This window comes from Pagrus major, chromosome 17 (genome assembly GCF_040436345.1).
Source record: "Pagrus major chromosome 17, Pma_NU_1.0".
NCBI classification, from domain to species: domain Eukaryota; kingdom Metazoa; phylum Chordata; class Actinopteri; order Spariformes; family Sparidae; genus Pagrus; species Pagrus major.
Genome location: NC_133231.1, coordinates 6,665,875 through 6,679,942, shown reverse-complemented (window position 1 = coordinate 6,679,942; position 14,068 = coordinate 6,665,875). Strand labels below are relative to the sequence as shown.

Here is a 14,068-nt window from a genome sequence, read left to right as displayed (position 1 = left end):
TCTTTTCAGAGCAGTTCTCCATCGACACCTACAAGGTCACACGGTCAGGGGTCAGTAAAAGCTACACTGCCCTTAACATGTACTGTAAGCATAAACTGCCAGTAACATTAACCCTCACAGAAAACCTAACACTTGTACGCGCAGAGAGAAAAACATAGATCATAACTTGTCCAAAAGCCAGGTAATTAAAGCACATTTGTGCCAATATAACTTGTAGAACGCTTTTTAATTTTTCTGTTCCTGTGAAACCCTGTCACGATGTATTATGTGAGCTTCTATTATTTCCCATTGACCTCAGTTCTTGCAGCAGTGTGGGACTTTTGGGAAGAGGTGGAGTCAGTTATGTGAACAATCCATCTCCACCAACAAGCTCTCTTCATGTTTCAACTAAATAACTCTTCACTGTGGTATTTTCTATTACCGTAGTAATGACGCCTAATTTCAAATGCCAACGCAGCCCCACCACCCACATTTAATCCTAAGGGGGACACTACAGGTGAGTAAAGTCAAATATTTAACTAATAGATTTCACCATGAAACTTACTCAGTTGATTACTTAAAGGGGCATTATGTCAAAATATTAGTTGAAAACATTCAAAAATTAACTAAAATTATCAACAGAATGTGTTTTGTGTTTTGACATTATGATGTCTATATGGTCTGTACTGTGTTGCAGAGATATCTACCTAAGTTAGCATGCTAACCAGCTAGCTCCGACCCGTCCTGGTCCAAGCACTAACACTCCCCTGGACCCCGAGCTCCCAGTCCAAACCATTAGCAGCATGGCTTACTGAGATAACTAGCTCAGGGCAGCTAAAGTTAGCAGCAGTTAAAGGCTGTGATATGGTGCCCCGTTTGTTTTGAGTATGACTTTGACAAGTGACCGATTCTTACATATTGCACCTTTAAATTAAGACAACTGCAATTTTGTATTACAAGTTTTATGATACTTTCTGTTAAAATAATGCAGCATCCTCTCGCACAATGTCCCACCCACAACACTATCTGACTGGTTGTTCAATATTATGACACCAACAGTTTAATTTTTACTGTGAATGAACATCGGTCCCAAATATGCGTTTTTAGTCTCCTTGATTTCAAATAATCGGTATCGGCCTTGAAAAAGCCATATCAGTCGACCCCTAGTATTAACACTTCTGAGATTATTTATGAATGCATCTGGTAAGTCACTCAGAGGTCAGAGTCCTGTTCGGTGATAGTGATTCAGTATCACCTGAATAAAGGCACTTGGGTTACTTATAAATCCTGACTAAACTGATCCTGAGAATCTAATATATGTGGTCAGTATGGACTTTCAACCTCAGCTGTAAAAGGGGGAGTTAATAGAGAACAAAGGTCCATGGCCGTGGTCAGCATACTGTAGTAGAGGTATTCTTCTCAGTTGAAAACAAACACATTCATTATCATGGATGATGAAGGGACATGTTAATGTTTCCTGGAGGGTGGGTGGCAAATTCATACTGAGACTTATTGGATATTAGACATGGCCCTTCAACATCATAGATCATCCTAGCCCCAGTGGATGTCACCTCAGCACTCAGTGCCTATTTATATCACATATTAACCATTGTCTCATGTCCTTTTAATAGACCTGTTGGACATTGTCCACAAGTTGTAAAACAAATACAATAAAGCACAAATTCACCATTACCGTTGATCAAAACTATACTTTTATTTATTGAACGATGTTGGCAACAACTCCACTGACAGTTCCATCTATGAGTTATTGAATATTCACAATACATCAACTTGAAATGTTGAACTCTTCATATTATGCAATCAAAGACTTCAATTTAACTCAGTCATACACAGTTTAGTAGTCATTTGCATAGATAATTTAAAAACAAAAAACTTTAGCACTTCATTGGTTGTTAATATTTGCAGTAATATTTAGAATAAACAGTGGTTATTTATTATTCTTGTTTATTGTTAAGAAGTTGTAAAGGGTAAATAAATTGTTCTAAAGTACTTTCAAGGAATATTGCAAAAGATTTGAGATCTTTTAGCAGCAGACGTGATTGCTGAGCCCTCTGGTTTCAGTCTTTGGGATTCACAAATGAGGAAAACACCAGAAAAGAGAATTAACTTTTAAAAAACCCTTAACAAGACTCCCTGTTATACATTCTCCCTTTCCAGTCTGATCTCAGATCAATTCTTTTTTAAAAGAACTTTCATAATGTTTATCCCTGGGTCAATTATGTTGTTCATTTTTCACCCAGTCCTGCCATCCACCAGGGTAATGCTGGACACTGAAAGACAGAGAAAAAGGAAGCAAATGAAGGAACTGTTGCATCAACAGAGTGTCAAAACTGAAACTGCATTTAAGTTTTACTGGTATTACCACATACTAATATGCTGCATTTAATTTCATAATTTCATTGCTAGCCTCTTAAGATAACCAGCTTTCTCTTATCATTCAGATACTGGAGATGTGGTATATCAGTGCTCTCAGGAGAGAACTGCAAGAAAGGTTGGCATTATGCAACATGAGGTCAGTAACCTCCAGCTGGAGAAATTTAGTACTATCTCGTGGTGGAATATAACAGACATGAAATTCAGTTAACCAAATTCAGCCATAAAAAATGTACTCGTACTTTGGCCTTTGTCTACACTAGAAAAATGGTAAACTTTAACAACACAAGAAATCTTATTCAACATTTGCTATATGGCTACAAGAGTTCAACAATTTATGGACTTGATGAGGTGAAAACATTTCTTTTAAACAGATACTGTGTAAGCCATGATAAACATGTCTCACTCGTTGTATCCCAGCGAGACGGCTGTGTCGAGTGCTTTCTTGCTCCTGACCCCTGCCAGACAGCTGAACACAATGTTATCTGTCTGCTGGGGCATATCACCACCGTACTTTTCTTTGTACTCTTCCGGATCTAGCTGGAGGGCAGTGTTCACCTGTCCCACTGCAAAATCAAAGAAGCAAAGATATTTAAATATATAAAACGCCACTCAAACTATATTTAAAAAACATATATAAAATATAGCATGGACAAATGTGATCAGTAGTACTTTTAGTATGTGCTATTAAGTGTTTGTGGGAACTTTTGTAAGTGGTGTCAAAGCATTGTACCTGGATACACTTACCAGGATTATTAAAGGAATGTCAATCATGAAGAAAATTAGGAGACATGTCTTCCCTCAAACAATCTCATCCATGTTGAATTCAGTATTTGCAATTGAATAAACTTGCCACAATAAAGGCCTGCAATTATAAGCTGAGACAGAGCAAAGAAACTGTAGTTTCAACGCAGCTCCTAGGGGTTATCTGATGTATGTATGCTTAGTGTAATTCAGTGATTTAGGGCATTCTCAAATGTACTCGTGACCTGCAGAAAACACAAACGATTGAGTACTACATTAGTTGGTCTTAGATCAGTCGATTTGACCTCATATTCCTGAAACCTATCTGTAATTTTGAAGTGTACTTTAGGCAGAGCAACACTCACGGGGAACGTTAGTCGCCCCGGGGATGAAGCCGTACTCCCTGAGCTCCCAGGGCTCTCTGACATCTATAACTACAGATTTCCGGGCAGCCAGGAGCAGCTTCAGCTGGTCATAACTCACATCTGTGCTCGGCGGTCGTGAACTGAACCTGCGGAGCAGCAGCTCTGTGTCTGAAAGCAAAACAAACAACATGTCATGTCCATGAACGACTTGAAAACATTATAGTGAGTCACGAGCCGACGAGTTGACACACACACACACATGGACAGGAGATGAGCTAGCACATCGATACAACGGTAAAACTCACTTTTGTAACAGAGGTGAGTGTTGTCAAGGCTGGACACAGGGCTTTGTCCTCCAGGGACGGACGCCCCAGGCAGGACGGTACTGTTCCATAACACCCGCTGGACAACCCGTGTAAACCTCCAACACCTTCTGAGAGCCATATGTGATTATTGTTACACCCTGTATTAACACGTCTTCAACATAAACTCGTAATTGCGCATACAGCGTGAGGAGGCGACCATAACACACACACCACTTCCGATGCCAACAGTGATCTGCGCGTGCGCAGAAGTACGGAACACTTCAAGGACAAAAATAATCTCTCTTTTTGAAATCTTGTCAAACTCAAACGCAAAGTCATGAAGCTAAAATATCAAAGGTCAAACAATTATGAACACAAATAAGCGACATGTAGCGCAATCTAGTGCACTTAAGAATTATCGAGGTCATACATATGATAAACATTGACTTATCATGAGTTCTCACAACACAGCCGTGCCATGTCGCTCTCAGTTGCATTTTTACCAAACATTATAGATTTCTCTTAAGATGTATCTGTAACTAAAATATGATAACAAACGTATCACTCTGTGCGTGCTCTTGTATTATAAAACGTGAAAAACGCCCTTGAATGCCTCGGAACCGGTGAAACTATGCCTCTGTGTGAGATTTCCCATTGTACTTGAATGCAGCATCCGACCAAACTGAGCTGCCGTAGTGCGTCACATGTTGACTAAGGCTTTGCTAGTTGATGCTACCGAAAGCTTGGCAAATTGTATAGTGTCAAAGGCAAAAAACGAAGAATTATTGAGATAACTGTTCCATTGTTGTTGGAACTCCGTACTTTGCCTCGAAATGACGTAATATATCTCTGTATTGTTGGATAAAGCACACGTGTTAATGTTTTATTTATTCTGACAAGCTAATGTAGCTAGCTTGTTTGCTAGCCAGGAAGACTTGACATCTCCCCGTTGGCTTCAGGTTAGGTAACATTGTCAACATAGGAGCCAAAATAAAGAGGTGAGTTTGCGTCACTTTTTTGCCAAATGTCACTTTGAAAAAAGTTCCTCATTCATTGTTTACATTTCTTGAACGACATGAAGGCCTTTCATGCTCTCTTAAACTGGAGGGACGGGGCTAATTGAGGCTTCTTAACTGTGTCATAAACTTATCCGTTGTTACTTATCCTTGATATAATGTCACCTTTTACCTGACTGACATTATTTATTCTAAGTGACATATGCAGTCCCTAAGTATTTTGACAGTTGCACATTTTCTGTTTTGGCTCAGTCCTTGTGTATAATGGTTTAGAAATAGTAATCTGACGAGGGATCAGTGACTTTCCTTTTATAAATACTTCACAGTTTATCTGCTGCAAATACAAATACGCTCAAAATAAAGCTTCAGTTAGGCACTGTATACTCACAGTCATTGATTCACTTAAAATCCACTGTTCTCCAGTACAAAGGCAATACATTCAGATGTGTTATTATACAAATGCTTTGGCACTCTAGCTAGATTTCAAAGTATTGTGTGCTTCAGTTAATACAGTGACTGAGTGCAAGCTCTGCTTCGCTCAAGTATCTTTGTTAAAACACAGTTATGCTGAGGTAGCTTCATTTTGTGTAGTAACACCTATTTTGGTCCTCCATCCTCCCATCCAGAGCTCCAGATGCGGCTAAAGGACCCCTTCTCTTTGAAAGCCGCCGATATGACTAAGCGGACTAATAAACCGCGGAAACCTCGAGATGAGGAGTCATCAGATGAAGTCAGTGGTAAGTCTATGAAGCGGCACAGGGCACCAGACAGGCTGAACTTCTAGCACAGTGGATAGTGAATGGTAGTGAATTAGCTCTTTTGATTATGCCCTAACAACAAGGTCTATTTAGGACTTTCTGTAAAATTACTTTACTTTACTTTCTGTCAATTAATTACCAAGTACGTTCATTTACTGAAGCAAGAGGAGACAGCACCAGGTGCTCTGAGGTGTGAATTAGTCATTTCTAGGTGAAGGCGAGATGCTCTTGAAGTTAAACTGATCTACTTAGAAAAAGGGAGCACATAGGCTTACTTCAGGCACACTTGCACAGAGCCAAGGATGGTGTTAAAAAGCCATTATTTAGAATAACGCCGACTGGTTGTCCGACCAGACATCCTTAAGGATAGACTTACTCAAAGTTATCCTCTAGGTAGCAAGGGAGCCCACTGGCACAAGAGACCTGTTGGGACATTTTAGTGCATGCAAACTAGTTGTAATCATTGTTTACAGTTTACAAGACAAGGGAGGTAAGTAAAAATCAATGGTTTATAAATTTTAACTCCACATATGAGGTGTACGGCCTCACTCGTTCATGTAAGTTTTTGTTTTTACATTGGGGGCACTAAGACACATTTGAAAGATAGAGTGGCGGACCATAAATATGCCATAAAAAACTAACATCTTAGATTCCCCTATGGCGCGCCATTTCTTTAAATGTCATAATAGCAATAATAGGCTTTTAAAGGGGAGGGTTTTGAGCATGTGGAGCAGTCTATTAGAGGAGGTTATCTGCAACAAATTGCTTCAGAGAGGGACTTATTGGATCTTAAGTTTGATGCTTTGATATACCCAGGTCTGAATGAGGAAACAGACTTGAGACTTTTTTTTGTAATAGTGACTTTATTTTGTCATTGTTTGATGTACTGGTTTGGTTTTATGTTAAGGACATAACTACCTTCTTCACATATTTTACCTGTGCTCTAGTCCCTTTATGATTTGCGTGCGCAGTTCTGCTCCCTGACCACTATATAAGGAATATACACGGCCGTTCACTCAGTTTGACTTTCTTCCCTAAAATGAAGGCTTTTTAATGACATCCTTGTCTTGGTGTGAGTGTGCCTGAAGGAACCCTGTGCGCTTCCTTTTTCTTCATTAATTTACAACCCTTGAATATTTCCAGCATTATTAACACAACATTGGTTTCAACAGAAATATTATAACCTTGTACTTTCTATCAATTTAGTAGAATTGCAAGATTTTATGAATGTGTCCTATCAGACCAGGGCAAAAACTGTATGTTATTGAATCCCCATGACAGTAGTGGAATATGTATTATCGGGAATTCATCTTAAAATGAATATATATATATGTATATGTATATATATGTATATGTATATGTATATATATGTATATGTATATACATACGTATATGTATATGTATATATATATACATATATATGTGTGTGTATATATATGTGTATATATATATGTATATGTATGTACATATATATATATTTATATATATATATATATATATATATATATATATATATTATATATTATACATATATATATGCTGCTTCTATCTTTCATGTGAAAGATGTATAGTCTACAACAGGTGTTTGTCTTGTCTCAGATCACTCAGAATTCCAAATTGGTGCCTGAAATTGATTGGAACGTAAAAATATCATTATTTTGTTTTTTTAACCAGGGTTGACTTGCCAGCATGTGAGTAAGGCTGTGGACCTGAACTCAGTGAAGAAATCAGTGCTCTCCAGCGTGTGGTTAATGTGTTCTGAGTGCCTAAAGGAGAGGACAATGATCGATGGAGAGCCGGCAGCATCCCATGACATTGTGGTGTGTTTAAAGTGTGGTTTCCAGGTAATGATTGTTTCTTCAAAATTAAAAAGTGCAAACACAATACATCACAGCACACTGTGGCTTAGCAGTACACTGCATTAACCAAATATTTGGTATATTTGTAACGATCCAAAATGCCAGTAGACAGAAGGGCATTATTTAATTGACTTATGTGTATTTTACTTTGCCATTTATTTGCTTTTTCGCATATGTAACAGGAAGCATTTATGGTTTGATAGTGTGTCCACCACCAAAACATTTAGCGGGAATGTTACAGACACCCACATCACAATAAACAGACGAGTGATTTATTACCCCAGAAGTTACAAAGACGCAAGTCTTGTCTTCCCTTTTCTTTACTTAAAAGAATTAAAGGGACATTTTGTACATTGGAATGATTGCAGATAAATCAGGTACAACAGCAAGGAAAATCATGACTTTGATGCAAATTTCATGTGTTGTTGTGACTGTTGTGTGTGAGTGAGAGAGAGAGGGGGAGAGGGAGGATAATCATTGGAAAATCGAACATGTGCGTTTTTGAAAAAAAAAGTGTTATTTAACTTTATTTAGTCTAATTATTATTTTAAATACTTAATGAAGGGAAACATGTCCTGGTCTGTTAAAATGTGATGATATTGATTTGAGAGATAAATACATAAATGTTTATGTCCATATACAGTGTATACGTGTATTGAAGAAGGGCTTGAAAATATGAATATATGGGGATTGCACAATTAATCAAAATATTATCAAAATTTAATATGACCAAGTGCAATATCAAAATCACGAGAAGCTGCACATTTTTGATAAAGGAATACAATATCATGGAGACCTTGCATACATGAATTATTTTTTTTTTAATCCATATAGCTTTAGCACTTCCACATACAAATGTGGCTTTATTGACGTGGGATTTTTAAAAGATTTGTTTTAATTTAACTGTCTTACAGGGCTGTAACCAGTCAGGGATCCAGCACGCTGTCAAGCACCACCAAGCTTTTCATCCAGAGTCTCACTGCATCACCATCAGCTTAAGCACATGGAAGGCCTGGTGAGAAACCTCAGAATGGCATTCATTATAAACTAATGAAAAAGCCATGACTGTACACGCTACCAATGTGTGTCAACTTGGTATGACATGCATCAAGATGGCGCCAGTGTTTGTGCTTATATAGGAAACAACAGAGAACTGATATGGGTGTTTTTGACGTGCATTATATACCATGGATGTTTGCTGTCTGAAAGTCAGCTATATACTGTTTTACATCATTTTAGATGTTTGAATGGCAAGTCTTCATTAATTACCAATTCTTTATAAATAAACTAGTATTACATACTTTTTCACTCAATTATTATATTTGATTGTGTTATCAAATGGTTTCCATTTCAGCCAAGTATTTCTGTTCACAAATATTAATTCATTTCAATATTAATGTGAGTTTGTAAATTCCACAGTAACTTAAAGCCTTTCTGTGTTTGTCTATGACTCCTTATTGTAACAGGTGTTTTGAATGCAATGAGGAGCTCTCCACTCACTGCAACAAGAAGGCTTTGGCTCAGACCTTGGACTTTCTACAAAAGCACTCTGTCAAGGCAACATCAGGTAAGGTGTTTTCCCTCCCAGGTCTGGCCTCCTACTATTGTTGAAAAAAATCTTTTATTGGGCACATACCGTACATCCTTATTACTATTTCAGCAAGGCTAAATTCAGTTCAGTTGGAGTTTTATACAAGTATTTCTTCAATTTAGTAGCCATGTCTTCAGTTAAAGTAGACAGTGATTGGCCTTGAACACATACAACTTATAATAAAAACCAGATATTAATGGCACATCATTCTGTGGAATAATCTGCACTGGTGTACCTCAAACAGGGTTTCCTGTGCTTTAGTGTCCTTATGCACCAACAGTACAATAACACAATGACTGTATACCAGACTATTACTGGGTGTCTTGTTACTAGTTCCATGACTGTTGCACAAAGTACCTTTTAGACAGATGAACTGGATTACCTGATCACAAAGGTTCAAATTTGTTATTGTCAGTGGTCCAGCTACTTACCAGGAACTGACTGTAGTACACCTGCTCCCCCTGGTGGCTGTGATCATCTGAATCCCTGGACTTCATCCTCAGTACAGAGACAGCCTATGTGTGTGTGATGAGCGAGACCACTCGGTGTTACAGGCATTACTTCATACGGATGCAACCTACTCTCCGTTGATTTATTATAGTTGCATAGGGCTTACAGAGCCCTTTTTTCATGCCTTCTTAGGGTCAGAAAATTAGACTTCTACATCTTTGACATTGACAAGCAGTGTAACTGTCACTGAAAAGAAAAAAAAACACATTGTCTTCATGTATTGCATATCACTTACTAGAATTTGAGTTTGAAGACAATTTGAGTTGTATCGTAGCAGGTTGTGTTCATACTGATACAGCCTGACTTAGCCCTACTTTCAGTCTTATGTCCTCTCACCTCACTCAGGCCACCTGAGCTTCCTCGCCCAGTCAGTCAACCATATAGATATTAATCCCCCTACCCCCTTGCTGTGCTTACACATTCATACACCTTCTGTTCTGTAACTCTCCTACTGTTTGCTGGCATGTTGAGAGGCCTCTTACCAGGCTGAAGCTGATCAGGGTGGTGGGCATCACCACTTTCAGACTCACTGGCTGCCTCTGCTAAGCCCAGTTGTCAGTGGCCAGAGGCCAGCCGCCGTGGCCCAGTCCGGCTGGTTCACCATCGGTCACTCAGCCACAGCTTTAGAGTTGCGGGATGATGATGCTGCAGCAATTCCCCCAACCCTCACCCCCACCCTGCACATTGCATGACTGCACACATTAGAGGAATTAGACGCTTGAGTGATGCTTCCCGGCTGGGTTCCCTGAAGAACAAGAGCAGCTGCGTGGGGTTCAGCCACTGCTCTGTCGTTCTTTGTCTTTCCATCGCTATCTCTTTCTGTCCCTTGCTTCCTCTGTCAAGCCGCTGTATGTCTCACCACCTCTGGGCCTGTGTGCTGCACTAGTGGGAGCCAGGGTCCTCAACAAGTCAGAGCTACTGGATCCTCACAGCTGGAGTGCACAAACTCTCAGCGGACTCGCACTCACAGATACACAAACACAAAATGTAGAAAATAATGGCCAAGTCCAGCAAATACTCTTTCTATTTGTAAGTTACGTTTTCTGGCCATTACAAAGGAGTTAATATTTAAGTAATAAACTTTATTGAGTTCTCATGGCACGGTGTATTCTTTGTAATGGAAGCACAAGCTCTCCCTGGACAGAATCTGAATACGTTTTATTTGCCAAGTACATTACATACCCGAGGAATTTGCAGACTCTTTGAGTAAAATGTGTTTTTAGAGGGCTTATATAGTTTGTGAAACACAGCTACACCCCAGACACACAGGGTTTGGGGCACAAACAAACCTCAAAGAGTACAAGAAATATCTTGCCTAGGTATTTAGAAAGTAGACATGCTGTACAGTTGGTTGATGAATGCAGACATTAACGCAGTTTCCAATTTCCATCACTTTTTTACTTTCCTCATTACTATTCAATGTTCATGTAAACTCGAAGATAAACTCATGTGTACAGTACCAGTTTTTTGAGCTAGATAAGCGAAGAACTCCATGCATTAGCAATTTGTGTTGAGGGGACGGGGGAAAAAATCTATTCTAATACCGCTTTTCAACCAAAATTAGTGGGTCTACACAGGTTTTTAAAAAGCAGGTACACCTGCTAAAAATTGCGTATTGACCCCATCCCCATTTCCCGCAGGCAAGGCAGCCCGTCTTTGAATTGATGATTTGATGATTTTAATTTGAGCCATTCTGTCCAATAAAATGTGGAAAGTCTAGAAGAGCCTCATGATTAAATTATTTATCCCAATTCAAGTTAGCAGGGTGCCAAACAGGAAGTTAGCTGGGATGTTGAGCTTTTTTGGCTTTAAAACACCACTGAGCAGCTTTCATAAGAATGAACAGGGCTCCACCTCCAACACTGTGTCCAGTAGTAAAACGTCCTTGAATAGACCACATCCAAAATTCCTTCCCTATTTACGTGCCACCATGGGATGTTGATAACGTGCCATAACTTTGCGCGGTGAAATTTAGCGTGTTTACCCAAGTCTTACGATCAAAGCCGAGCCGAGCCAAGGTGATAAAAACCTGTGTCTACTGCAGAGTCAATTGAACCGGGTGTAAATGCAGAGTTTACACATTCCCATTGCACACAAAAGCCTGATCTTAGTGGGTTTAAGTGGGATTTTTGACGAGTGGAAAAGGGGTGTTAGATGCATTGTGATTCTCTCTTGAAAGATCACGTCTCGATGAAGAAAATTCAAAAATATAGAATTTAAACCAAATTCTCGACTATGTGATTACCTGTAAGAATATTATAAGACCAGGCTGTACGTTTTTTTTTACGGAATAACCAATTGAAGGTTGAAATGCAACAGACATACAATAGATATGTGCGTCGTGTTCATGTTCTAAGATAGACTATTTCTAGAAATTCAGGAAAAAGGAAATTCATTGGTTAATTTTATTAATGGATCATTAAAAGATAATGTATAGAAGTAAAACAAATCACAATGCATTAAATAATTTTATTATCACATCGTAGCCCTCTGAATCATGATCATATCAAATAGTGAGCTGCACAGAGATTCCCACCACTATGAGTGTGTATTTTGTATGTCCGTATACCTGTGGAATTGCCCTTTAGCGGACACGATGCCAACCGGGGTCAACGTTGGTGGGAAACGATTTGCTAAGCTGGGCAGTCGATATCTGCAGCTTTCCCCTTTGCCTCTTTAAATTACCTGTCACCTTCCCTGCCACCCAATTGTTCCACACCGGTCGGCCAAATGGGTATAGAGGCAGGCAGCCATTGTTGCAGCAAAATAAGTGGTTGTTGTCTGCTGAGGAGCTTGTGAAATTGCATTTCAGTATGAAGGCCATGTTTTCAGAAGAAGCTGCTGTTGTACTGTTTTTCCTATAGACCCCATCACAAAAGATCCCCAGCAAGGATTTTTTTTTTCAGAATCTATAATAATTTTGTACAACAACAGCTCAGGGTAGAAAGAAAGTCGATTAACTGTGCTCTCTCACCATCAAGGCCTTCAGCTCAAGTACCAGAGTCCCAGTAAAAAGCGAATTGACCTCAGGGAGCTACACTCACTAGTCTTTGTGTAGCAAATTGAAATGTTGGTTCTGAATAGGCATCAGAGCTTGTTTCTCATTGGAATCTGACAATTCTGTCTTGTTTAATGGTAGTGATTATTATCAATCGCTATATTACCACATCATTGTGTTCTTTCATTGTTAATTTTGCAACTTAAAGAATCAGTAATAAACTTTTCAGCTTGATGCCATAGGTATATTTTCAAATTGTTTTTCTGTGTCTTCAGTCCATTTAGACATCGTAGATAGAAACATTATATTCATGACATTGTCTTGGCAAAACATTTTGATACAAGGCTATATACTTTAAACAAATAGTCCGTCCTATCTTTCAAGTAACTTTGACAAATATAGATGCACCAGTAATTAAGCAATAAAAGCAAACTATATTTTTATGTCTACATGAGCACAAGGCAGAATTATATAAAATCAGGCCGTGGTTAAAGGGTTGTATGGCATTGCAAAGTACTGTTGCAAATAACCAATGCTAAATTCATAAAAGCAAGATGTGAGTCACAGCATTTGTTGCTTTACAGCTTTTTCTTCAACTTGTAGAATTGTCCTTTTTTTCCAGAGTTCCCTCATTTGCAAAACACGAACACAATGACATATCTTTAAAGATAGTGACATACTACTACTGACAACAATAAAGTGTACAGTCAAATTGCAGAGATTTGGCAAGGGTGCGTTAATCCTAAGTACCACTGTGTGTCTTTCTCATACACGTGCACACACACACACACACACACACACACACACACACACACTCATACCTAAACAGGCACCTTCACACACAAAGAGCAGAGTCCCAGCATCACATGGAAGTTGTGTCAACAGGCTGATGTAGTTATCTGTAGAATCAGTTTTGTAGGTCACCAGTTTATAGTAATGCCAGTGTTGGTCTTGGTGTCCACAGTACACCTAATCAAAGTAAATACACAACCAAATTAGTTTTGTTTTTTTGGCTGAAATGGCTGTCAAAGTTTCAGATTTTAAACCAGACATGTGCCCAGTGTGTTGGATTGAGTGCTGTCATGGTATGTTTACATGCTGTTTGTCTGCATTGACTGTTTGACTCTGAGGACACACACTACTTCTACATGTTAGTACTTGCATCTAACAGTAATTTAGGTAACTGTCATGTGTTCATTTTCTTCATTGATATCTCCTTTGACTTTTCCTCCTCTCTAAGACCTTGACTTTCTGCACCTTATTCACCTGGTTTCCTGCCTGTGGTTGTTGATTTTGGAAACCATAGTCTTTAGTTTCCTGTCAGTTTAACTCATCCGAGTGAGTCAGTAGCCAGTAAGATGCTTGTCCCCTGGTGGTGCTTTCATGGAGGTAATCAAGGGTGATTCTGTCTTTATTCCCACCACCGCACATGAAAGTAGGCCAGATTGTGTGGGTAGCAAAAGCTGTGTGTATAAATATATATATATATATGTGTGTGTGTGTGTGTGTGTGTGTGTGTGTGTGTGTGTCTGTAAGTAACATGGCACTG

General features: G+C 39.0%; 2 protein-coding genes across 2 annotated transcripts in view; one reads left to right on the top strand and one right to left on the bottom strand.

Moving 5' to 3' along the window:
- Positions 1-1,668: 1,668 nt before the first annotated feature.
- Positions 1,669-4,042, bottom strand: tstd3 (thiosulfate sulfurtransferase like domain containing 3). The gene is made up of 4 exons (XM_073485200.1): positions 3,788-4,042; positions 3,483-3,650; positions 2,780-2,939; positions 1,669-2,270 (listed from the first exon to the last, which is right to left on the bottom strand). Exons 1-4 carry the CDS (start codon positions 3,924-3,926, stop codon positions 2,213-2,215), a joined length of 525 nt encoding a protein of 174 aa, XP_073341301.1. The 5' UTR covers positions 3,927-4,042; the 3' UTR covers positions 1,669-2,212.
- Positions 4,043-4,463: 421 nt separating this feature from the next.
- usp45 (ubiquitin specific peptidase 45) overlaps positions 4,464-14,068 on the top strand; it is a 36,677-nt gene continuing 27,072 nt past the window's right edge. The window contains exons 1-5 of the mRNA XM_073485112.1: positions 4,464-4,785; positions 5,430-5,540; positions 7,236-7,405; positions 8,335-8,435; positions 8,887-8,987. Coding sequence (XP_073341213.1) covers positions 5,438-5,540; positions 7,236-7,405; positions 8,335-8,435; positions 8,887-8,987 — 475 coding nt within the window. The 5' untranslated portion in view covers positions 4,464-4,785; positions 5,430-5,437. The remainder of the gene's footprint in view (positions 4,786-5,429; positions 5,541-7,235; positions 7,406-8,334; positions 8,436-8,886; positions 8,988-14,068) is intronic.

Bases quoted from the DNA above. Each gene is read 5' to 3' on its own strand.
- tstd3 (XM_073485200.1), bottom strand. From the start codon at position 3,926: ATGGCTCTCAGAAGGTGTTGGAGGTTTACACGGGTTGTCCAGCGGGTG. The intron at 3,651-3,787 runs GTGAGTTTTACC...TTTTGCTTTCAG, and splicing joins CACTCACCTCTGTTACAAAA to ACACAGAGCTGCTGCTCCGC. The intron at 2,940-3,482 runs GTGAGTGTTGCT...TTGATTTTGCAG, and splicing joins CGGGGCGACTAACGTTCCCC to TGGGACAGGTGAACACTGCC.